Source organism: Cavia porcellus, unplaced genomic scaffold (genome assembly GCF_034190915.1).
Source record: "Cavia porcellus strain 051 isolate PalLab524CR breed Dunkin Hartley unplaced genomic scaffold, mCavPor4.1 scaffold_16, whole genome shotgun sequence".
Taxonomy (NCBI): Eukaryota; Metazoa; Chordata; class Mammalia; order Rodentia; family Caviidae; genus Cavia; species Cavia porcellus.
In genome coordinates this window covers 48223734-48246974 of record NW_026947499.1, presented here as the reverse complement: position 1 = coordinate 48246974, position 23241 = coordinate 48223734, and the positions used below count along the sequence as shown (strand labels likewise).

The 23241-nt window shown below is 46.5% G+C and overlaps 1 protein-coding gene across 4 annotated transcripts in view; it reads left to right on the top strand.

Moving 5' to 3' along the window:
* Window positions 1-23241, top strand: part of Abcc1 (ATP binding cassette subfamily C member 1 (ABCC1 blood group)) — a 134067-nt gene that overhangs the window by 78471 nt on the left and 32355 nt on the right. For all 4 annotated transcript variants that reach the window (XM_063226623.1, XM_063226624.1, XM_063226622.1 and 1 more), the window contains exons 12-19: window positions 148-351; window positions 7312-7458; window positions 8551-8638; window positions 11303-11378; window positions 13842-13968; window positions 17108-17284; window positions 18705-18872; window positions 20597-20780. In XM_063226623.1, the coding sequence (XP_063082693.1) occupies window positions 148-351; window positions 7312-7458; window positions 8551-8638; window positions 11303-11378; window positions 13842-13968; window positions 17108-17284; window positions 18705-18872; window positions 20597-20780 (1171 nt within the window). The remainder of the gene's footprint in view (window positions 1-147; window positions 352-7311; window positions 7459-8550; window positions 8639-11302; window positions 11379-13841; window positions 13969-17107; window positions 17285-18704; window positions 18873-20596; window positions 20781-23241) is intronic.

Here is a 23241-nt window from a genome sequence, read left to right as displayed (position 1 = left end):
GCATAGGACTCCAGGGGTTCCCAGGCCAGCCTCCCACCTTTGAGAAGACCCACATTTAGTAGGGGTGCCACTGAGTGATGAAGTGACGCAGCAGGATGGTGGCGAGTGACCTGCACTCAGTGATCGTTGGTCACCCTTTCTGTGAAGGTGGCCCACATGAAGAGCAAAGACAATCGGATTAAGCTGATGAATGAAATTCTCAATGGGATCAAAGTGCTGAAGCTGTATGCATGGGAGCTGGCGTTTAAGGACAAGGTGATGGCCATCAGGCAGGAGGAGCTGAAGGTGCTGAAGAAATCTGCCTACCTGGCAGCTGTGGGGACCTTCACCTGGGTCTGCACACCTTTTCTGGTGAGTGGAGCCCCATTTCTTGTGCATCACACTGCTCTATGTTTTCGTTGGTTTTTCCATCCAGATACTTTGCGAAGGTCACTTACTTCCACAAGGCCTCCTCTGGCTGCTTCTTTGCAAAATCGCTACCACTCTCCAACCCCTTTTTATTTTATTCTTGGCCCTTTGAAGCTTCTACCCAGCCAGTTCAGGCACTGTTTGTTACGTGTTTGCTATGAGAGAAAGAGCGTAACAGGGGGTAGGAGCCCGTCTCTACACCTTTCATCTCCTTCATCTGGAAAGTCTTGCAAGAAAAACACATTAGCTGAACTGCACAGCATATTTAGTGTCATAGTTGGCCTACATTGTAGTCCCTGCTCCTTACTTCATTACCAGCTGGTCACAAGTCATACATGGGTGACCAGTGGGCCATGCAGGGGCTCAGTTGCACTGTCAGTCGTACATTATTAATGTTTGTTAATGTTTATTAATGTTTTTGTCTGTCTCTGCAGTAGGCAGACAAGAATTTGTTTTTCCTGTTGACTGCTGTATTCTGGGCATGATAACACATACCTATAATCTCAGTACTCTGGAGGCTGAGGCAGGAAATTGCTGCTAGTTTGAAGCCAGCCTGGGTTACATAATGAGTTCAAGCTCAGACTGAACTGCAAGGGACCTTGTCTAAAAAAGACAAAAATAAAATAGTGCCAAGTAGCTACTCAACAAATACCAGTTTAATATTAAAAAATTTTCAGGAATCTTAAAAATGATATGTAAAATTGGTTGCCCTGTTAATAACTGATAAAGCATTAACTTGTAAATAAACTATTGTGGCTGTTAAAGAAAAATTGAGATCATAGAGAAAGATGTTAAGTGTAAGAGCATATTGTTCTGTCCTGTATCTTTTCCTCTCTTCCATTGTTACAGTTTTGTGTATCTTTTCTGAAAAATATATTTAAGCATATACATTTTTTTGAAATATAGTTTTGATATGTTCAAATGGACTGATACAGAGTATAACAACATATGGTATATAGTTATGTTTTTAAGATTTATTACAGCAAAAGACATATTTTCATTAATCCCCCTCAAAGACATTCCCCCTTGCTTTGAATACTTACTATTCTTGCCACTTTCTGAAGCAGTTTAAGTCCACTTTCTTGAATAAAAAGTTGTAAAAACATTATACTGTGTCTTCATCCACCTTATTTACCAAATCTAGTACTGGCAAATTCTAGCTCTTTCTCAAAGTCAAAATGACCATGAAAGGTGAGTGTTTTAAATTCATTGAGGACATAGAGGCAGCCATAGCATTGGAACTAAAGACGTGAAAGAGAACTTTCAGAGCTGCTTCAGAGTGGCAAGAACAATGGGGTCAAAGTAAGGGGGAATGTTTTGAAAGAGATTAATGGCAACCTGTGTTTAAAATTATTTTATTGGTATATTTCAGTTATACATAATGATCACATCCATCATAGGGAATTTGTACCTATACATAATGTATTTCAGTTCTCCTTTTTTCCACGGTCCCCTCCCTCCCTTAAACCTCTCTTCCCTCATTTACAATAGCTTTGTTTCCAATTTTTTGCTTCTAGTCCCCCCCAGTTAGGTTCAGCAACCTTCAGGTGACCACAGTCAGTAGACCAAGGTTGGCAGAAGAAGTGACATCTCTGTTCTGGGACTCCCTGTTCCCTGAGATCCCTCTAGCACTTTGGGCAGCTAAGGTGTGATCTTGAATTTTTTTTACACTTCAGTGCCCTGAACTTTCTCCAGGACATGGGTAGACTGTAGTTCAAAAGTAAAAGCAATGTCTGATTAGTAGAGGTTATATAAGAAGTTCGTTTTATTCTTTTGGTTTAAACGATCAAAAGTCTGTGTGCATTATGTATAGCTGAAATATTGTCATTTTTATGATTGATCCATTTTTATTTCATTTTGCTTTAATGTATTATTTTTGGCGTAGTACTAGAGATGAGATCCAGGGCCTTGCACACACCAGGTAAGTGCTGTATTACTGAGCTATACTCCTAGCTTTTTTAAAATTTTATTTTGAGACAGATTCTGGCTAACTTGCCCAGGCTGGACTTGAACTTGTGATCCACCTGCCTCATCTGGAATTCCAGGCCTGAACCACCACACCCAGCTCCCCTGAGTATCTTAATGCCCTTCTTTAGCCTATAGGACTTTATCTATCTATCTATCTATCTATCTATCTATCTATCTATGTGCTGGAATTGAACCCAGGCCTTCTTGCATGCTAAGCATGTGCTTTATCATTGAGCACTTTCACAGTGAGCATGGACCATCTCCGTACAGCAGAGTTTGAGCCTCAGCACTGGCGATGCTTCGGAACAGGTCATTCTTTGTGTGATGGGGAGCAGCCCTGTGTATTATAGGATGTATAGCAGCATCCCTAGCCTCTGTCCACTAAATGCCAAGAAGTCCCTATCCCTACTGTCTCTGGTTGTGACAATCAAAAATGCCTCTAGTCGTTGCCAAATATCCCTCTGGGGGCAAACCTCAAACTCCCAAGGAGCCAGAGTTGCCTGTTACAATCCCAGCCCCTCCTCTTCATGCTCCTTCACCTCACCCTTTCCCTACAGTGGATTGCCGTATGTGTTTGGAGTCTTATCTGTATCAGAGGGGACATGCAGTACAGGTAGTTGTATGTTTCTTTTGTTTGCTTTATTTGGATGCTAGTGATCACAGTTTATACAGGAATTCACGCTGTTTAGAATTGCTCTCTCTTACAAGCAGAAGCCTGCAGCCAGAAAGGGAGGTGATAAGGGTTCCTGTGTGCTGTTGCCCATTTAGGATAGGATGGGGCAGAGCAGGGTTTTCTCATAACCCTCTGCTCTGCATATGGGATCCTTTGACAGAACCTGTGGTTTCCATGTTGTCACCTGAACATGCTGGTCCTTTGTTTATCATTTTCTGCCCTAGTCCCCATTAGAAACTCCCACCGTGAAAGATGCTTAAGAGCCACATTGGCTTGTGACCCGAGTTTTCCCCTTGGTTTCCAGGTGGGTAGTGAAGGGTGAAGACACTGAGCTTCCATGAGCAGAGTTTATTGAGCTGTTTGGCAAAGATCAGATGTGCCTGGGTGTCAGCCAAAGACACTGAGGTCTCTGACTACATTAGGATAAAATATGTGGCCTGCAGTTTCCTTGGAAGGTTCTTGCATGTTCTTTCCGCTGGTGAATTGTGCTCCACGGATGAGGGGCTGTTTACTTGGAGGAATGTGTGATGGAAGACAGGCCTGGGGCAGGCAGAGAGGCCTGGGGATGCCATCCAGAGGGCCGCATGGGGCTGCCATTCTGGAACACAGAGTCTGGCATTTGTCTTGTCCACTTTATGCACTTCCCTAAAATAGCAGCCCCGAGCAGCCTGTCAGTTTTTAGCATTTTTTATCTTAGATATTTATGAGTTTCTTGTCTTCTACTTACCTTGTATGGCCCTTTACTGGAATAATTATTATCCCATAATTACCTGTTGTATAGTTCTCTATTGACCAGATAATAAGGTCTGTAGAAATATAGACCATGTCACTGAGTGCTGGCATCCCCAGAGCAGAGGGAGCTTGGAAATGGTACACATTTGGTGAATATATGTGGTTGAATGAATGAATGAATGAATGAAATGAAATGTACTAGTCAGAACTACCTTGCATATGACAGAAACCTAATTCAAATCAAGTAGAGTAAAAACAGACAAGAAGATTTTGAATCATAAAACTGAGTAGGAAAGTGCTTTAAGTATGGCTGGGGGTTCAGGTGTGCCTGGATCTAGACGTGTCTGAGATAAAGTTGGAAATAACACTCTCTACTCTGCTTTCTTCATGGCGGAATTTTTGACAGTTACTAGTTTTGGATTGTTCTGTTACCTCTGCAACCCCTATGAGCAGGGAATCCCTTTTTAAAATTTTTATATATTTTTTTTTGAGAATATTTTTTGACCACCCTGCTTTTCCCCCAGTAGTTTTTACAAAGCTGAGCAACATAGTGTCGTTGATTATAAAGAGAGTCATGTGCTTATTCCTGGACGAGTCACTGGGCCTGGGAGATGGGATGCTTGCACTGAGGCTCTCATGGGTTCAGACTGGAAGTTCCCAAAGGAGAACTGAGGTGGCTCCAGAGCCAGAGGCACCGATGCTGGATGACAGGAAGAGCATCTTTGTGCATAGGGAGGCATAGAGGATTTAGAGACTGAGCTCACCTATTAGGGGGCAAGCCCAGCCTTCCTCTGCCCATAGCCTCACCCTCAGACTGATGCATTCAACGCTTAGTTAATAATGGGTGGATGACAGCCAAGGCCATAGCCTGACAGGCTGTATGATGCTGTCCTCTCTACGTGGTCCCTGAGCCGCTGACCTGCAGCCTCTGGTTGTGGACGTTATGTTCTGACAGTGAACTGCCTGCAGCCTGGTTTCTCCACTGCTGAGGGATGCCTCTTGAGTGGATGTGCTCTTGTCTTCAGACAAATGCAGCACCCTACTCATCCAGCTGTCCTTTACATCCAACACATTTCCACAGTGGCCCACCACTTGTCCAGCCAGCCAGCCAGCCAGCCAGATATGTACTGAGGATCTGCAATGGTTCAGGCCTTGATGATAGAGAAGTGAATACTATAGACACCAATGCCTGCTCTCGTTCTAACTGGAAAGGACAGGCAGGAAACAATCAGTCCATCATGTTGCATTGCTACACTATCAGAGGTGCTATAGAATTTCTTAAAAAATTGTCTGAGTGGCAAGAAGCGTTTTCAGTTTTAAAGAGGGTGGTCAGCAGGTCACCAGGAAGGTGTCACTTGAGTACAGATCTGATAGAGGTGAAGAGGCCAGGCAGAGTGCTGAGGTGGGACTGTGCACCCATAGGCAGAATAACGGTGGAGCAAGGAGGGAGTGAGGAGAAGGTGGCTGGATGGATGGAGTTAAGGGTAAGAGTTGCATTCCTGGCTTGGGACATGCAGTTGACTGCATGAAGTTCCTTCCCAGTTCTAGGAAAACAATTACATTGCTTTTTGTGGCTGAATAGTACTCCATTGTGTGGATATATTTGAAGGGTTTTGAGGAAAGGATATCTTTGAAGGGGAGAGGGCTGGAGAAAGGTTTATCAGTGGGTACTAATTTACGTTTAGGAGTAAGAAACTGGTAAGCTGATGCACAGTGGAGTGGCAGAAATTGTTCTGTGCCTTTCAGAAAGCAAAAAGGAAAGGACTGAAATGTTTTCACTGTAAAGAAATGAGAACTGACTGAGGATATGACTATGTTTAACCTAATTTAAACATTACCCAATGAATATGCTATTGAAACTTTACATGGTATTTTAAAAATAGATGCTTTATCTGTCAGTTAAAAGCAGATGCAAAGAAGTGGTTTTTTTTTTTTTAAAGAGTACCTTTGGGTTCAAGTCTAGTGCGTCAAGGCCTTTGCAGGAGCCTCTGAGCTCCAGACCCTTGCACAAGGTGGCTTGGCTTGATAGTGTCAGCGCTGGAACAGGGGCCAGCTCTGTCTGCTGGCTGTGCCGGGTACTGTCCCTCGTCTCCTAGAAGGAAGTGAGGGCAGCTGCCGCAAGCTGGCTTTCCCTGTGCTGGACATGCTGCTGGGAGCCTTGTCCTTGCTGCCCGCAGTTGTCAGAGGGGTTCATGAGCTCCATTTCATAGACGGGAAAACAGAGGCTTGCCTTGGAGCAGTGAAGGGGCACAGGGCCACACAGTAGAGACATGCTCGAGTAAATAGTTTAGTCTTTAAGATCTGAGCCCTTCCAGGAGGTGGCAGTGAAATGATGCAGCCAAAACCCTGAAATTAAGACAGGATGCTCAGCTGTGTGTCTGTCCTGATCTCCACCATCGGCACTGAGCTCTAGGTTTATTCTCCTGGGGATACTTCAGTGACTCCAAAGTGGAGGGCTGAGATGAGACAGGACTTCTGTCCAGAATCTAGGGCTCAAGGTTTTCCAGATCACCCAGGATATTGCATTCTGGGTGACCCATGGGTCCCCTTGGTGACCCCACCTGGTGCCACCTGATGTATCTCCTCTCAGCAGTGGGCAAGTGTTGGGCCCACATCCACCCGTTGCTCTTTACTGCTCTCTTTAGCTAGGCTGCCTTTCTCCTGGCATAGGAAGCTGTTGATGGGTAAGATGCTGCTACTTCAGACCACCCAACCCAAGTTGAGGGGTCTCCAAGCCCTGGGGGTCAGGCCCTGGAAACCACCAAGGGCATGGGGTGAGTCCAGGAACAGGTGAGCTTCCCCAGAACCATAGCTAGACCCTGTGTTTTCTTTTTTAAAATGTTTCTTTCCTTGGAACATAAAATCACATGCTGCGTGAGCCTAAAGGAACTTTAGACAGAGACAATCCCCTTCCATCTGCATTTCCCATAAGGGATAGTTGAGGCCCTAGGAGAAGAAATAAACCCGCCTGAGGTTGTCTTTAGTGTCCCTAAGTGCCAGGGATCATCCTAGGCACAGAGGGCACAGTGCATATGAGACAAAGTCCCTGTGAGGAGTAGGCTTTTGGGTGCATAAAATGGACAGTAAACCCATATAATATTATTGTACAAGGTAGTGAGAGGTGCGGGGAAGGAAGGCCACAGGGCTGGGCTGGGCTGCCATGGAGCAGGTGCAGGGCCCTCTTAGGAGGGTGAAGGGACATAACCAGCGCTGAGGGGGTGGTGTGAACACAACTGTGGCAAAGGCTAGGCCTTGGGAACACACTTGGTGTTGCTGAGGAGCAAGTTAATGCCCCACAGTGTCCCTGAGGAAGTTGGTGGCAGCTGCTTGGACTTTTGACCTCAGTCATTCATTATCCAGGTCATTCTTCGACAGCGAGTACCTGTCTCGTGCAAATGCCACCCAAGACTTTTGCCATTCCCTGCAGCATGGTGTGGCCATGTGGGAAGGGGCTGGTCATGTGTCCCTAGGGGGCTGTGGCTGTGACCCTCATTCAGGCACAGCATTCAGTGCTGGTGTCCTGCTTTCAGGTGGCCCTGTCCACATTTGCCGTCTACGTGACCATCGACAAGAACAACGTCCTGGATGCCCAGAAAGCCTTCGTGTCCTTGGCCTTGTTCAACATCCTCCGCTTTCCCCTGAATATCCTCCCCATGGTCATCAGCAGCATCGTGCAGGTACTGAGCGGGTAGGGCCTGGACGCCAGCTGTCCGTTGATTTGGTCATGGCCCAAAGAAAGACATTTTATTTCTTGATGGGAACTCATGGGTGAGTGTGTGAATCAAAAGTTTATTGCCACAAAGCCTTCTCCATCTTCTGGAAGAACTTTTCTAGCATGTTCTCTCCTCTGCCACCCTGGCCTATTCTAAGCCTGGTTTTTCAAAAACACAGCTCTTGACCCTGGATTAATTTTACAACTTCCTTGAAACTCCCATCCCATGCCATAAAATCCCCACAGTTTTGCTGGCAGCCCAGGGAGCAGAGGAAACCCAACTTTATCGTATTTTGGCAGTGCTGAAGACTCTGCCACTTCTCTGCCAGTATTTTTCACATTTTTCTCCTTAGCTTTACACATATTCAACTCCATTTTTAGCTACATGGACAACTCGCCCTGAAGATTTGAGTGTACAGCTCTGGTTGTAGGCTTTAACAAAAGCAGAACACCCTTCCATTACAAAACTTTTCAAATGTACATGGAAGTAAGAGGGACAGCATAATATGAGCTTGTATCCGTGTCACCAAGGCCCAGCATCAGCATTTTGCCACACTAGCTTCATCTGGTCCTCCTTTCCTCTTTCTTTCATTCCTTTTTGTTTTGCTGAAGAATTTTAAAGCAAACTCCAGACCTCTTGACTCTTGGCCCATGAATACTTGAGTGTGCATTTCATCTTACATAATTATAGCACCATTATCATACCAAAGCCAGTTGCCAGTAATTTCTTAAAATAATAGTCTGTGCTGAAGTTTCCCAAAGTATCCCAGCATCATTTTCATGGCTGGCCTCCTCTTTTGCCATGGGTCAGTGGTTTGGGAAATCCCTTTTCACTGAGCACTCCTCTCCTACTTCACTGCCTTTTGTAGCCTTTTGAAGAAAAACAAGAAGCAAAACCCATTTTATTTTTTATTCTGAAGCAAATGCACTGTGCAGAGCCTTGAGAACTGAGGATGTGGCCTCTCCCGCCCAGGGGAAACCACTGAAAGTCAACTAGGGTGTGTTCTGCAAAATGCTTTTTAAAATTAACCATGCCCTGTCATTGCTTTCTGTGTAGGCGAGCGTCTCTCTCAAGCGCCTGAGGATCTTCCTTTCCCACGAGGAGCTGGAGCCTGGTAGTATCGAGCGGCAGCCTGTCAAAGACGGTGTGTGCCACTGTCCCCACCTCCCACCCCTGACCCTGACCCCAGCCCTGCTTCCCCTAGGCTGCCTTTGGGCTCCCATCTGCCCAGAAGCTTGACTGCACGACAGCAGGCAGCGAGGCCTCTGCAGAGCAGGGCAGACAGGACGAGGAGCCTAGTGTCGTTGAAGCCCTTCCGGGCCTCTTACCTCACACCTCCAAAGAGGATGAACTTGCCCTTTTGCCTGCTTGCTGAGAGAGAGCCCCTGGCTGAGGCCTTTCCAGGGTCAGGTTGCAGAACCCAAACCTTGATTCTGTTCTGAGAAGATGAACAGGCAGCCCCGTGGGAAACGGGTCAAGCTGCGTCATTTACAAACTATGTCTATGTAGGTGTGGGCCTCAGTTTCCTTGTTGGGATAATGGGATGGAAGTACCTTTCTCTGACAGGTATCTATGGATTTGGCAGGTTTACTTGGTTTATAGGGTATTATTTTACCCTTTCCCCACCCACTCCTTTGGGCAGGGAGGGGTCTTGTTTGCTGCCCTCTTGTTAGGCACTTAGTAAAAAATATTAACGACACAGTCAAAGCGACACGTTCACCTCTGTGACTTCCTGCCTGCATGTTAACTCCCAAGGGCACTAATGTATTAACTTATCCAGTGGTCGGCATGGCGCACTGGAAGAGACCTCCATTCTGCAAGTAGGGAAAGTGGCCTAAGTAATTGCCTGAAATCACTCAGCATATAAATCAGGCCAGGATTCATGTGCCCAGCCAGCTAGGGGAGTCCCTCTTCTTATCTGCTGTGTAGCACTGCCATGCAGAGATTCACTGAGCACCCACTGTGTGGCCACCGTTGCTGCAAGCACTCTGTGCATATTTCCTCCTTGACACTTACTGTGTATCCTCTGAGGTTCATTACTATTTTACAGAAAGAGAAGCACAGAGAAAGTCACTTGCCTGTGGCTGCCCAGCTGGAAAGTGGTAGCACAGGGATTTGAACCTACATGATCTGGCTCCAGAGCGCAATAAATAAAATCAGAGGGCTGAATATGTGTAGATGTTAATTATAATGTGTCAGGATTGCCTGGTTGCCTAGTGTCTTCACTGGCACCTGAAATACTTCATGGCATATCTGGTGCATAGATGATGATACACATTGAGTGTGACAGTTGTTATCTGTCTCGTGTGACAGCAGCTTCCTCAGCTCTGCCATCTGCAGCAAGTTCCTCATTCTGGACACTATGTACCTTCAAGGCCAGATTGTCCTTGGTTATTGAGTTACATCTTGTAAAATGTAGCTGTTGTCCAGCACACTTAGCCTTTGTTCATTGTGTTCCTACTTCAGTTTTGATAGTCGAAACTGTTTCTAGACATTGAGGGGACACAGTCACCCCTCTTTGAGAACTGCTGCCCAGGCGGATGCTGGAATCTTTCTCACTAGATTTCAGTTGCCCTGAGGACCAAGTCACCTCACAGGGTATGGGGACAATGCCAGCTATACCAAGGCTATACCAAGGCTATACCAAGGCTGCCTTGTTCTGCCAAACAGCACTTGAAACTTGAGAAAGCCACAGGCAACTTGCGTGAAGTTGCTCACAGCTCTCTACAAGCTTCAGAAACCCCTTCCTGGGCCTTCCTGTCCTGCTGCTTTCTGAGATGTTTACCCATGTTCCCTGCGTGCGTGTACCAGACAGAGCGCCTAGGCAGCTCCAGGCTGACTGCAGTGGTTTTTCCCAAATTCCTTAAATAGCACCTTCCAGTTTCCTGCTCAGGTCTGGGGATGTGGCTCAACGGTAGCATTCAGGATGCCCAGGATTTGATCCCCAGCACCACAAAAAAATCAAACAAGCGGTTTCCTCTTTTGAGAGAGCAGAGGGAGAAGGTTAATTTAGGCGAACTAGTCACTTCCTCTTGCCACCGTTTTTTTGTTTATTTGATTCATGGGGGATGTTATTTCTTCATTTGATAACTTTAAAAACTACCCCTATATTATCTCTGGGATGGTTTTAAGGTGGCTCATAATTAAGAGGCAATCTTTTTGTTTCCTCCTTAAATCAAGGTACAGGACATGAAAGGAAAACAAGGATGTGAAAGCAAATGGAGACAGAGGCCTGGAGCTTGGGACTCCCCTGGAATATATAAGGCGGGCTTTGTCTTAGACCTTGCCCCTCCCCAGCCTGCCTGCCACACTTCCTGTTCACAACCTGCTTGTGTCCGATTCGTTGTGACTGCTCTTTTAGAAAGACTGACATGCCAGGGAGATGTGCAGGGTGGTAGGACTGGAGAGAGGGAGGGGACACACTGAGGAGCATTGGGAGGCCAAGCATCCAGAAGGTGGCGCCCCCCTGGGGGACAGTGTTTTGTCCCCTCTCCTGGTTCACTTTGGCTGCCTAGATTTGCCCTGAGCACCCAGCAAGCCCTGTCCTAGCTGGGTGTCTGGCAGCACAGCCTCTGGTCCCACAGGGCCAACCTCTTGTGGTTTCCATTTGCTTTCTGTGTCTGAGGCCACCTTCAGCTGCAGATCAGTGTTCTCCTCTAGGAATTGTGACTGACGTCACCAAATAAGGCCTAGTGCCATAGTCTCCAGCATTAAACCACTTGCTAAGGAAAAACAGAAAAGAGCAACTTGCTCACACTGAGTCGCTCTGCTCCATCTGTGCCTGACATGTTGTCTCTGTGCTTTCCAGCTGGTGGGACAAACAGCATTACTGTGAAGAACGCCACGTTCACATGGGCCAGAGGGGAAGCCCCCACGTTGAATGGGTAAGCAAGGGTGCGGTCACACATGGCATGGAGAAAGCTGCAGGGCTCTAAGCAAACATTGATTCCAGTTCTGGCCATTCTCTACTTCTATGTCCTTGAGCAGATCTCTTTGTCTTTCTGAGCCCCAGTTTACCCATCTGGAAAATCGGTCTAGTCACATAGACTCTTATAAGGACAGATGAAAAGCACTTGGCTCAGAGGGGTTCCCTGAGTTTCAGTGACAGGAACTGTGCACACCTAGGCAACGAAGGGAATTTTTAAGTTGCATGACTAAGATGCTCCGCTTTCTGGTGCAGTGTGATCCAGGGTCTTAGCCCATGCGCTCAGAATTCTGTCCATCCATGGTTTACTTCGCTTCACTCTGGGCTTTGTTCTCTGCCTGCCTCTCCTGTGGGGTAGCAGAGTCTGCAGGTCCAGATATGCTGGACAGAAGACTACCTACCTCCTATTGCCCCTTCCAGGTCTCATGCTCCTCCCGGAACCAATCAGTGTATCTGTACATCTGTGGGAGGCTACCTGCCTCCTATTGGTCCAGACTGGGTCACGTGAGCCTTCCAGAACCTTTCAGTGTCCCCGGAGGGCCTGGGCACACTGGTGACCAGGTGGAGTCCACAGCTGCCGTGCTGGAAGGCGGTCTCTGCCGCCATGTTTCTGGTCAGGATGGGATTGTCTTCTTTTCTCTCCATGACGCCTTCACCTGACTAGCCTTCTTTCAACACTTCCCCACCTGGACCCTGCCATTGTGGTCCCTGTCTTCCCCCAGCTTACTGTACCCAGGGAGTTGGCCTTATTCCCTAGGTGACTGGTAGGTACCTATTCGCCTGCCCGCCCGCCTGCCTGCTTTGTTTTACTGTTCTCTGCTCTTCTCTTCTTTTTTTCCCCTCCTCCTTTCTTCTTCCACTTACTTGGAATTAAACTTAGCCTTTTTTATTTTTTATTTTGAAACAGGGTCTCACTAAGTCTCTTTAAGTTGCCCAGATTGGACTTAAACTTGTGATCCTCCTGCCTCAGCCTCACAGAGAGCTGAAATTACAGGTTGGGTTATCATATCCATCTCACTCTTGCTTCACGGTTCTCTTAGGCTTTCTTAGGGAATTCCTAGCAAATGGCCAATGACAGAGTTGCCAAATTACTGCTGTATTTTTTCAAGAAGGGGACAAACTCTTCAGAGAAAAGTCCATCTCTTTTTCAGTTCTGTTGAAAATTCGAGGTGGGATTGCATGTTTAGCAATTCTTGCCTATGTCTAATTTAAATCCTACATGTTTTATTTGTAGCTTTCCCCTTCGTCATGCTTCATAGCTAGCTTGTCTCTGGGGCCCTTCTCTCCTTCCTTCCAGTCTCCAAGGCCTTCCTATTGCAGTCACACTGACCCTCGGAGGCCCCAAATCCTTTCTCTGTTCAACCCTTCCTGCCCCCAGCCTAGGAGAGTATTCCAGTCTGACGTGGATGAGAGCAGGTATGAGTTCCCTGGGCCTCTGGTCCACCGTGGCCTAAAACCCTCTCCCCACCTAGCATCGGCATGAGAGAATAAGCCACATCACCCAGCCACTGGGTCATAAGACTTAAACAGCTGATGAGTACAGGGCCTCGTGCCGCTGGGGGTATAGCTCAGTGGTAGGGTGCGTGTTTAACATGCACAGAGCCCTGGGTTAATCTCCACCATGGAGGAGTGGGCAAGAGAGAGAGACCGACACAGAGAGAGTGTCTCCACTGACACCGTGAAGTTAGAAGAGCAGCAGTGAGATGCAGTCAGTGTGGGGAGCCTGGAGCCCTGTTAGGCCACTCCTCTCTGGCGAGTCCCGGCCGGACTGTGCTGCCTCAGTGGGAAAGGCCAAGGCTGTTCACCCTCACGTGCTCGTTGGTCTTCCGAGTAGAGCAGTGAGCTCATTGCCCCTTACTTTGTTGACATATTTATCAAAGGATAGTACCTCTAGAGGTGTCTTTCTGAAACTCTGCTCAGAGCAGTTCCTGTCACTCACCCCTTTAGCTGTTTGGCAGCTCCCAAGTGGCAAAGAACAGGTGTCTCAGTACCACGTTGCTTAAAGTCCTGCCAGCCCTGGCTGCTTCCCTCCACCAGTGAGCATCGTCTCCATCCCCAGCCAGCCCTCTCCCTGTGGGCTCGTCACCCAGTGCCAGCTGTCCACATCCAGGCCTCACCTACTGCTTCTTCGGGGCTCTTTTGGAGGCAACTTGTCTTACCAGCCTGATACCCCTCTGTTCAGCTCTGGGTGTGACACAGTTCCCTGGGGCTCTTGCTGTCCCTCCCCATGTGCATTTCATCCCGGCACCTGCCTCACTCCTGATGTACCACCCCAGGAGCCCAGAGCCAACTCACTAAGCTGGACACAGCTATAGAAACGATGAAAGAAATTTTGAGACCTTAAATGCTACTACCTCCTTTCATCTACCCCTTTTACTTCTGTGTCTCCTGGGGCTGAGGTAGATGCACTTTCTCTTTCCAGAATTACCTTCTCCATCCCAGAAGGCGCCTTGGTGGCTGTGGTGGGCCAGGTGGGCTGCGGAAAGTCATCCCTGCTCTCGGCCCTCTTGGCGGAGATGGACAAGCTGGAGGGGCATGTGGCTCTCAAGGTAGGACAAGGACTTGAGGGTGGCTGGATGGGGAAGGTCAAGGACTAAGCTGTTCTCTTTTAGAACTATCTCTAAGTACAAAGTGGGAGTAACAGATTTCAGTTCCTCTCTCTCCTCTCACTCTTTTCTCCCTGCTCTTCTCCATGCCAGAAGGCAGGATGTCAATCAGTCATTCCCTGACGTGCCCCAGCTCCTAGAACAGTGCCGACTCGGGGCAGACCCTTACTAATCACGGCGAACGTACAAGTACCCTCTGGTTCTGTCTTTCTATCCTGCCCAGTCTCTACTTTTCTTCTACATCTCATGACCTCTCTGCATGAGTCTTCTGGCTTGTTTTTTCTCTCTGTGTTTCTCTTCTTACAAATACAAATCTTCTGTACTGGAGATTGAACCCAGTGCCTCTGGTTTGAACTACATCCCCAGTCCTCTCTTACTTTTTTATTTTAAGACAGGGTTTGCTGAGTTGTCCAAGCTGGGCTCAAACTTATGATCCCAAGGTGGTGCTAGGATTACAAGTGTGTGCCACTGTGCCCTCCAAAACAAAATTGTGAGATGTTGACTTACATGGTTGGAATATTTTCTCAGAGCCTTGTTTATGAGGAAACAGCTTAAATTCTGAGTGTTTGTTGAAATCTTCATGTGGAGTTGATAGAACAGTATGGCTTTATTGCTTTTAAAACAGTACTTCGAACCAAGTGGAAATTCCTTGAGAGAGTTTAAGAGGCTTCTATACAAATAAGTTCTGCTGAAAATCAACAAGCCTTGGTTTACACATAAATCTCTCCCCCCAGTGGCCTTTCCTGGTATAGAAATGAATTCCTTAAAATTTGACACCAGCATTTTCTGGAGTGTGATGTGCTGTGAATTCATCTTGCTGGCTATTTCAGCAATAAAGGGCCCCAGGCTTCTACAAGCTTGGTGCATACTTCGTATCCTCCTTCCATCCCTGTTGGAAATTTATAACAAGCATTAACAAAGTAAAGGCTCTGAGAAGTTCTGCAAATCAAAGAAACTTAACTTTGTGTAACCAACATGCTGCATCTATGTTTGCTCGAATTCCTTGTTTTCTTTACAAGACCTTTTTACATGGTCAGAACGACTCTCACGCAGTGCACACTGGGGAGTGATAGCTTGTGCCATTGTTTTCATTTCAGGCAAAATTCCTTTCTCGGTCAATGATACAGTGCCTCTTCCAAGGCAAACATCATAGTATTTGGGTCCGAGTTAATGCTGTTTAGCCATTCTTTTAAGAAATGTTCTGTCATTAATTTCAAGCACATGTTATAAAACAAGATAATGGGCAGTGTGAGCTGGAGCAATGAAGGAAAATTCCATCCTGCAGTCAGATCCACTTCGCCGCCTTTCATTAACCTAGATCTCTACAATCCCAGAACCACTGACTCTGGGCTCAGATCATTATTCCTGACTGTTTTTTTTTTTTTTTTTTTTTTTTTTTTAGTAAAAACAATACTAGAAATGCATTTAAAATACTAACTTTTCAAAATGTTTGTGTTGGTATGGCTTGTGCCTACCATGACTAAATTGTGTATAAGTCTGAGGGTCTGATATGATCCCTTGTAAGTTAGGGAGCCAGCTGTTTACAGTCATGAGAATGGATTAGTCACCAGGACCCCTGGTTCCCCCACCCAGCCTCGTTGCCCTAGAATTCCCTTGTAAGAAGCTTTGGGGGCTCCCATACGATGCAGGTCAGTGTGCCGACTAGCCTGGTGTGAGCTGACCCTGCCCACCCCCGACTTTCCTGCCTGTCTGCCCCTCGAAGGGTCCAGTCATGTCCTGGCCACCCTGGCCTTTCTGTGTCTTCAGTGTACCAAGTGCCTTTTGTCTTCAGCCCTGCTTCCTTGACTTCATTGTTCTTTCTCTTCCTTGTGATACTGTGTGATCCTTCACCACTCTGCCCTGCTCAGAACAAGTTCTTTTAATAATCTCAGTGTTTTTGCTACTAAAACCCATAAAAGAAATAGGCTGGGATTGGGGATTTTAGCTTAGCGGCATAAGCGCCTGCCTTGCAAGCGTGTAGTCGTGAGTTCGATCCCTGGTACAGGTAAAAATACAAAAAAAAAAAAAAAAAAAAGAAAAAAAGAAAAAAAGAAAGAAGGAAATAGGCTTAGCCCTAGCCATTGTCTCATACTACTTTGACTCCTTTCATCCTGTGAAAATAGGAACAAAACATCCTTTGACAGGAGCCGCTTTGCTATAGAAATCTTCCTTAAATTTCATTGGGGAAATGTCCTCAAGGAGTCCTTCCCAAAGCCTCACATTAGGTCAGCACTTTTTAAAGACTCTCTCCTCTCCTTTTTTTTTTTGGCCCCAGTAGGGGTTCAACCCAGGGTCTTCACACTGAGCTACATTCCCAGCCCTCTTTTCTTTTTTCTTTGTCTTTTCTTCCCCTTACCCCTTTCCCATGTTGCTTCTTTTTCTTTCTTTTTTTTCAGATAAAGTCTCACTAATTGTTGAGGCTTGATTTGGACTTGGCATCCTCTTGGCTCAACTTTCCAGGGCAGTGATGGCAAACCTTTTACTGATAATAAGCAGCCGGCTATAGCGTGTGTGCCGTATGTTTGCCACCACTTCTAGAGTGTTGAGGTCATAGGCATATGCCACCACACCCAGATTTAAAGGAACTTTTTAAAAGACTTTGTATATTTTTGTCCCATAGCATTTCTCACTAATCAGATTATTCTTTCAGCCCCTAAGGAATGCCTAATCTCTGGAGACAGGCTTTTTTTCTTTTTTACTATCATAGGTATTCATTAAATAATTAAATACAGAATTGCAGTTTCAGTGCATAGGATTTCAGCTCTGTTTTGTTTCATTTTGATTTGTTTTTTGAGTCAGAGTCTCACTATAATTCAAAGTGGTCTTGGCCTTACGGTATCTTCCTGTCTCAGCCTCCTGAGTACTGGGAGGACAAGTGTGTGTTACCATGCCCAACAGGATTTCAGTACTTTAACTTCTGATATTAGAGTCAGTGATTGACCTCAGATGGGCTCTGTGTGACTCTTGTTAAAGCAGTAGATATAATGAAAATGTCATGCATAGTACGATTCTCTTGGCAGGTGATATATAGGTCTCCTTGATTGAATCTGTCTGTCTCACCCCTTTGCCACCTACCATATAGGGCTCGGTAGCCTACGTTCCCCAACAGGCCTGGATTCAAAATGACACTCTGCAAGAAAATATTCTCTTTGGCCGCCAGCTGCAGGAGCACTACTACAAGGCTGTCATCGAGGCTTGTGCCCTCCTCCCGGACTTGGAAATTCTGCCCAGTGGAGACCGGACTGAGATTGGTGAGAAGGTTGGTATGGTATCAGCACCTGGCTTCTAAATCAGTCAAGTCTTGCTGTGTAGCAGTCACACAGACTCAGTGGCGTACCCTGAGCCCTTACTGTCCTGTTTGTGGGTCTGTGATCAGCTGTGGTCAGTGCCCCAGGCTGGCTTCTCTGGGCAGGAGGCAGTGCTCCATGCTTGTACCCAGCACAACTCTGAGAGTTTGGCTCAGCCTACCTGACGTGGGTTCCTGCTGGAGCCTGGGGTGAGGGCCAGCAGTTTCACAGGGGAAGCTCTTCTCGTGTAACAGCAGAAGCTGAAGGGAACAACCAAACCAGCGTGCTGTGCCCCTGACTCACATGTAAAGCAAGTAGTAGGAGGTACACTCCACTGTCGCAATTGCATGGCTGCAAGGTTGACAGAAGGTAGATACAGGGAGGAGGGCTGTAGAGGTTTCACTTGTCCACAACTCCTGCAAAAGAGATAACTAATCAAGGTGGTAATATAATAGCTAACACTTACTGAACTAGGCCCTATGCTGGGATTTTTTTCTGTTTCATCCCTGCAGCCACCCTATCAGATGGGATTTGTTGTTATTCCTATTTAATGGTTGAGAAAAGGAAGGTGCCGGATCGCCTAAAGTTCTTGGCCTTAGGCCTCACAGCCAGAGAATGTTAGAGAGGAAGACTCCTGTGTTTTTGTTCTTAACTTGCTACTTTTGGTTACTTATCTATTTTGGTAGTAATAGGAGTCAAACCCAGGGATGTTCTGCCACTGAGCTACACTTTTATTTTGAGACAAGATCTTGCTAAATCACTAAATTGGTTGGCCTTGAATTTGGGATCCCCAAATTGGGACTGCGTTGGATTTTTTTGGTTAGTCTGAGAAATGGCTGTTTCTGTGCTCCCCATGTTCTGCCCCTCCGGCCCACCCTACGCTGCTGTGAGCAGCATTCCTGCTCCCTGGCCTTTGTCTGACCTGCTTGCTCCAGTGCCCGGGGTGCCCGTCCACTGCATACTCAGTGTGCATACTTGTAAGCAGCGGCCACTTCCTGGAAAACCAAGAGAGCAAAGGGTATTTCTGTCTCTTTATAGTTACAGGCTGGCACCTGCATCAGTTTTCTGATTTGGTGAATGATTTCTTTTAATTGATGCAAATCTGCAATTCCTTGAAAAGGCAAAACAGTTACCAGGAATCTTGCGTTCTGTCAGGTTAACCCAGTTGATATCCACTACATTGCCCCAGCCAGATGTGGCAGTGTTTTGAACCACCTGTCATGGGAAGGGTGAGACTGCCACTGTGCCCACCCTCTGATGCTTTTGTGCTGTCATGGGGCTGGGTCACAGTCTTGAAGTCTGGCTGGGCCCTCCATGTCCTCAGCAGCAGCTCTGTCAGCAGCCTTCTGCATTTCTCAGGACACCCATCTTCTGTGCTGTTTTTCCTCCCAGGGTGTGAACCTCTCTGGGGGCCAGAAGCAGCGTGTAAGCCTGGCCCGGGCTGTGTATTGTGATTCAGACGTCTACCTCTTCGATGACCCGCTCTCAGCTGTGGACGCCCACGTGGGAAAGCACATTTTTGAAAATGTGATTGGCCCCAAGGGGATGCTGAAGAATAAGGTGCTGTCACCTCCCTTGCTTTCGGGTTAAGTCAGGGTGTGTCCCCTTTTAGGAATCCTCCACTTCCCTGGCTTTTTGTTTTTTTGCTTTGTTGAACTTGAACACATTTCTCTTGCTTCCCTTGGAAGCCTTCCCAAGGCAGCCGACTTGCAATTGTGTTTATAGGGAAGGTCCTTGGCACAACTTGAATTCACTGACTCCACTGCCCAAAGATGGTCTGGCTTCCGATTAAATCATGGGACTGGCTCCTCAGGAAAAGCCCACCCTGTGACCTCCTAGGACTTAGATGGCTCTACTTCCAAGGGAAAGTGACTGAGGGTTGCGAGTTGGGAGTGTGAAATTCACCAGGACATCTTAGTGTGACAAGGAAACAGATCCTGTGCTTGGGCCGGGAGGCAGCAAGGGAAGGAGAGGTGCACTGGTCCGTCTCCCAATCTAAAAACATGGCCACAAGGAACAGTGAAGTTTATGCAAAACCACGGTAGTTATGCATACTCCTACCATTTAGATTTGTTTCTTTTGAATCATTTTGCTCTGTGTATAAACTTTTAAAATAAGATTATCATGCTCTATTTAGACAGCATCATAGCACTTAACCTGTTATAAGCAGTCCTGTGGATACCACTAACATTTAGTGCATTTAGAAATTTTGTTCTTAAATATTTTTTAGTTTCAAAGGAATACAAGCTCATGGTACCAAATTAATAAGAGTACAAGGAGATATGTATATATACAAATGTGTACACACATTTGCAGATCTGTGCACCCCATTCCCCTAATTTCTTTGTTGTGCATGGAGGTCAGCAAGCTAAGATTTTTTGTTTTGTTTTTTTAAAGTTGATGGAAAAAATCCAAAAAATAATTTGTGACATGCCCAAATCATATTAAATCTAAATACCATTGCCTGTAAATATAGCTTTATTGGGGCACAGCACAGCCAGCCTGTGCTTCCGTGTGTCACCTGCACAGCTTCATTCTGTAGCATCAGAGCTGAGCTCTTGTTGATACTCTAAGAGCTGTGAAGCCCCAAAACATTGACCATCTGGCTCTGTAAGAAGAAATCTGCCTGACTTCTACTTCTATAGTTGGATGAATCTCTTCGCAGGCTTCCACATTCACAGAGAAAACATATACCTTTGACCCTCAGCACTGCAAAATAAATAAATGAAATTTTAAAAAAGATGTATATCCATAATAAACATACGTACTTTGTAGTGAATTTGGGGGAAGGGAGATACAGAGATGCTTTTAAGAAAATGTAAAGCCATTGCATGCAGATTGTTTTGCAAGGGTACCGTTCTTCTGTTCATTCACACCCTTGTGTGGGTACCACCTGGCCTCCTCATCCCCGCTGCTAAATACTCACCCCCATCAAGTCCTCATACACCAGTTTGCTTTTTTGGTTGTGCTTCACCATCCAGCACATAGGTTTTTTGTTTGTTTGTTTGTTTCTCCTCCATCCTGGAGTTTGGGTCAAGGTCTCAGTTTGTCTTGTTCCCTGCTGCACCCCCTGCTCTGCAGTTCTGTGCCTATCTCCTAGTGCAGGGCAGACCATGGCACATAGTCTCAGGCTTTAGCCTGCTTCTGTCCCAGATATGTGTCCTGCCTTCAGATTTGAGTGCTGCTGTGCAAAGCCTGGCGATACTTCCCTTAGCCATCATTGTGCCAAGTCAGGCTGTCTCACACATGAGCTCCCATAACTGGGGTTCTGCTTTTCCCTATAGACTCGGATCCTGGTCACGCATGGCATCAGCTACTTGCCACAGGTAGATGTCATTGTCGTCATGACTGGTGGCAAGATCTCAGAGATGGGCTCTTACCAGGAGCTGCTGGCCCGGGACGGGGCCTTCGCTGAATTCTTGCGCACATATGCCAGTGCAGAGCAGGAGCAGGCCTCAGAGGATGATGGTAAGGCAGTGGGGTATTGACTCGGGATCACACTTGCCTCTTGGAGGTTCCCACCAGCTGCCCTGGGAAAGGGAGTCATGCAGGCATCAGGGTGGGTGGCAAATCACGCTCCCCAGGGACCAGCTGGAGAACCAGCTGGATAGAGAGGGAACTGCATACCTTAAGGCCAGGATCCAGGTCCCAAAAGCATTAGTCTTCAATTTAACTTATCTAAAGGTGGGAACCAGTCTTCCTATAAAGTAGCCAAGGGTCCATGAGCTTTGGAATCTTAATGGCAAAAACAAGGACAATAGTAATTATAGTCTGTCTATGGCCATATCACCCTGAATACATCCAATCTTGTCTGACAGTTGTAGTCTCTCTGTTTGTGCAGAGACTGAGACAGGGTGAAAACAGTGAAACTCGGGACAGATGAAGCATGAGAGTTGAACCTATGTGTTTGGGTTACTGGCCCTGCACTCAAATTCCAATTGCTACTCTAAACATTTTGGTGACCCACATCTTGTTGACAACTTAAGACCCCTCAGCCTGTGTCCTCACTGATACAGTAGTGTGACAGGAGGAACATCCTCCTGACATGGGGTGGTAGTTTAACATCTGATGGACATGGAGCATCCACTGAGCGTCGGCAGGTGCTCAGTGTTTCCTGAATGTTCTGTAAGTGGTAGTTGTAAATGTTAGCACCTTGCAGGGGAGAACTGTCCCTGGCCTGTGCTGGTCACAGCAGACCTGCCCTTTCTCAGCTACCTGGCCTCAGATGCCCCTGCAGGCTGGAATTGGAAAGCAGGTTGGTCCCAGGCATCTTTTCAGACTTTTGGGCAAGGGTGGACATTAAGAGTCCTGCTGTGTCACACGTGGCATAGGCTTCGTTATGTACTATTGGTCACACTGGTGTCTCAAAGATTCTTCCACTCACCTTCTGTATGAGAGGTGTGGCCCATATTGACATGGACAGGGCAAATGTCATCTGATGCTTTCTCTGTGCCCCACACAGCCAGGCTTTTATGTAGGGGACACTGCCTTGGTTTCATCTGTTGCTCCAAAGAGTGGTCACCTATCCACCCCCAGTCTGCCTCTTCTAGAAGCCACTCACAGACTCCCTGGGCTTCAAGTGTGTTACACACTTTGTCTCCTGTCAGGCCACAGATATGGCTGCAGGGCCCCACTATACTGCTTCCTGTAGACAAGGCGCACTCTGAGCTCTGTGTGAAGGACCTGGAGTTGTATAGTCTGGCACCCCATGGCGCTCTGTGGTTGCCCAAAAGAAGCTATTCACTGTTTGTTTATTTGGTCACTCAGGGATTTATTGAGTACCGACTCTATGTGTTAAGTGGTTTTCTTATTTTCCTAGGGCTGCTATCACAGCACCACAGACTGAACAACTTAAATAGCAATCATTTATTATCTCATGCTCCAGGATCAAGAGGTTAGCTCCTTTTGAGGATCTTATTGGAGAGTCTCCCAGGACCAATCTGGTTTGGGGCAGAGGCCAGGGTTCTGGCATTTCCCAGCTCCTTTTCCACCTCAGTGTGCTCCCCAGTCCGAGTCCCCCCCTCCCTGAATAAGGAAATCAGTTTATACTGTGGAATGCCCACTCTACTACAGTATGACCTCCGCTTAACAAGCACAAGGTGTGATCAAAAAATAGGAGGGATATTAAAAATTTTAAAAATGTATTATGATAAAGACACATTGCCATTAATACCTATCAAAATACTCCCCCTCACTTTGAACACACCTATCCCATCATTCTTGTCACTGTCTGAACTCTTTTGTGAGTGTCTTTACCTCTTTTGTGGTGCCTGGTTTGGTGTAGTGAATCAATTCAAAATGCTTCCCTTTCATGGTCATTTTGACTTTGGAGAAAAGCCAAATATTGCAAGTGCCAGATGCAGTGAAAAAAGTGGATGGGGACAAACTGTGATGTTTTTACGATCCTGCCTTTACATTGGCTGGCAGCAGCACTCATTTGTTTTTAATCATGTTTCTTAAAGACACAAATTAGGACTTCAGTACTTCTTCAGAAAGTAACAAGAGTGGTGAGATAAGTTTTTTGAGACAAATTTTGAGGGAAGTTAATGGCGATATGTCGTTTACTATAATCAGTTTTTAAATGTAAGCACTCACCCTATATTTTGATCACCCTGCTATACCTATAATGACCCTATCTATAGACAGTCACATTCTCAGGTGCTCAGGGTGAGGGCTTCAGTGTACATGTTTTAGGTCCCTGAGTCAACCTGAAACAGTGTTGTTCCAGGTTTTGGAGAGGCAGTAGTGATCAAGATACAGGCGAAGCTTAGTGAACCTTAGTGTCGAGAGGGAAAGGCAAAAAGCAAATTGCATGAAGATGGTTTCAGGTATTAAGCACTGTGAGGAAGAAAAGCCCCAGATAACTGACCAAGCAGGCATGCGGTGGCAGGCTGGCAACTCAGGATGATCAGGGAAGCCGCTGTGGGGA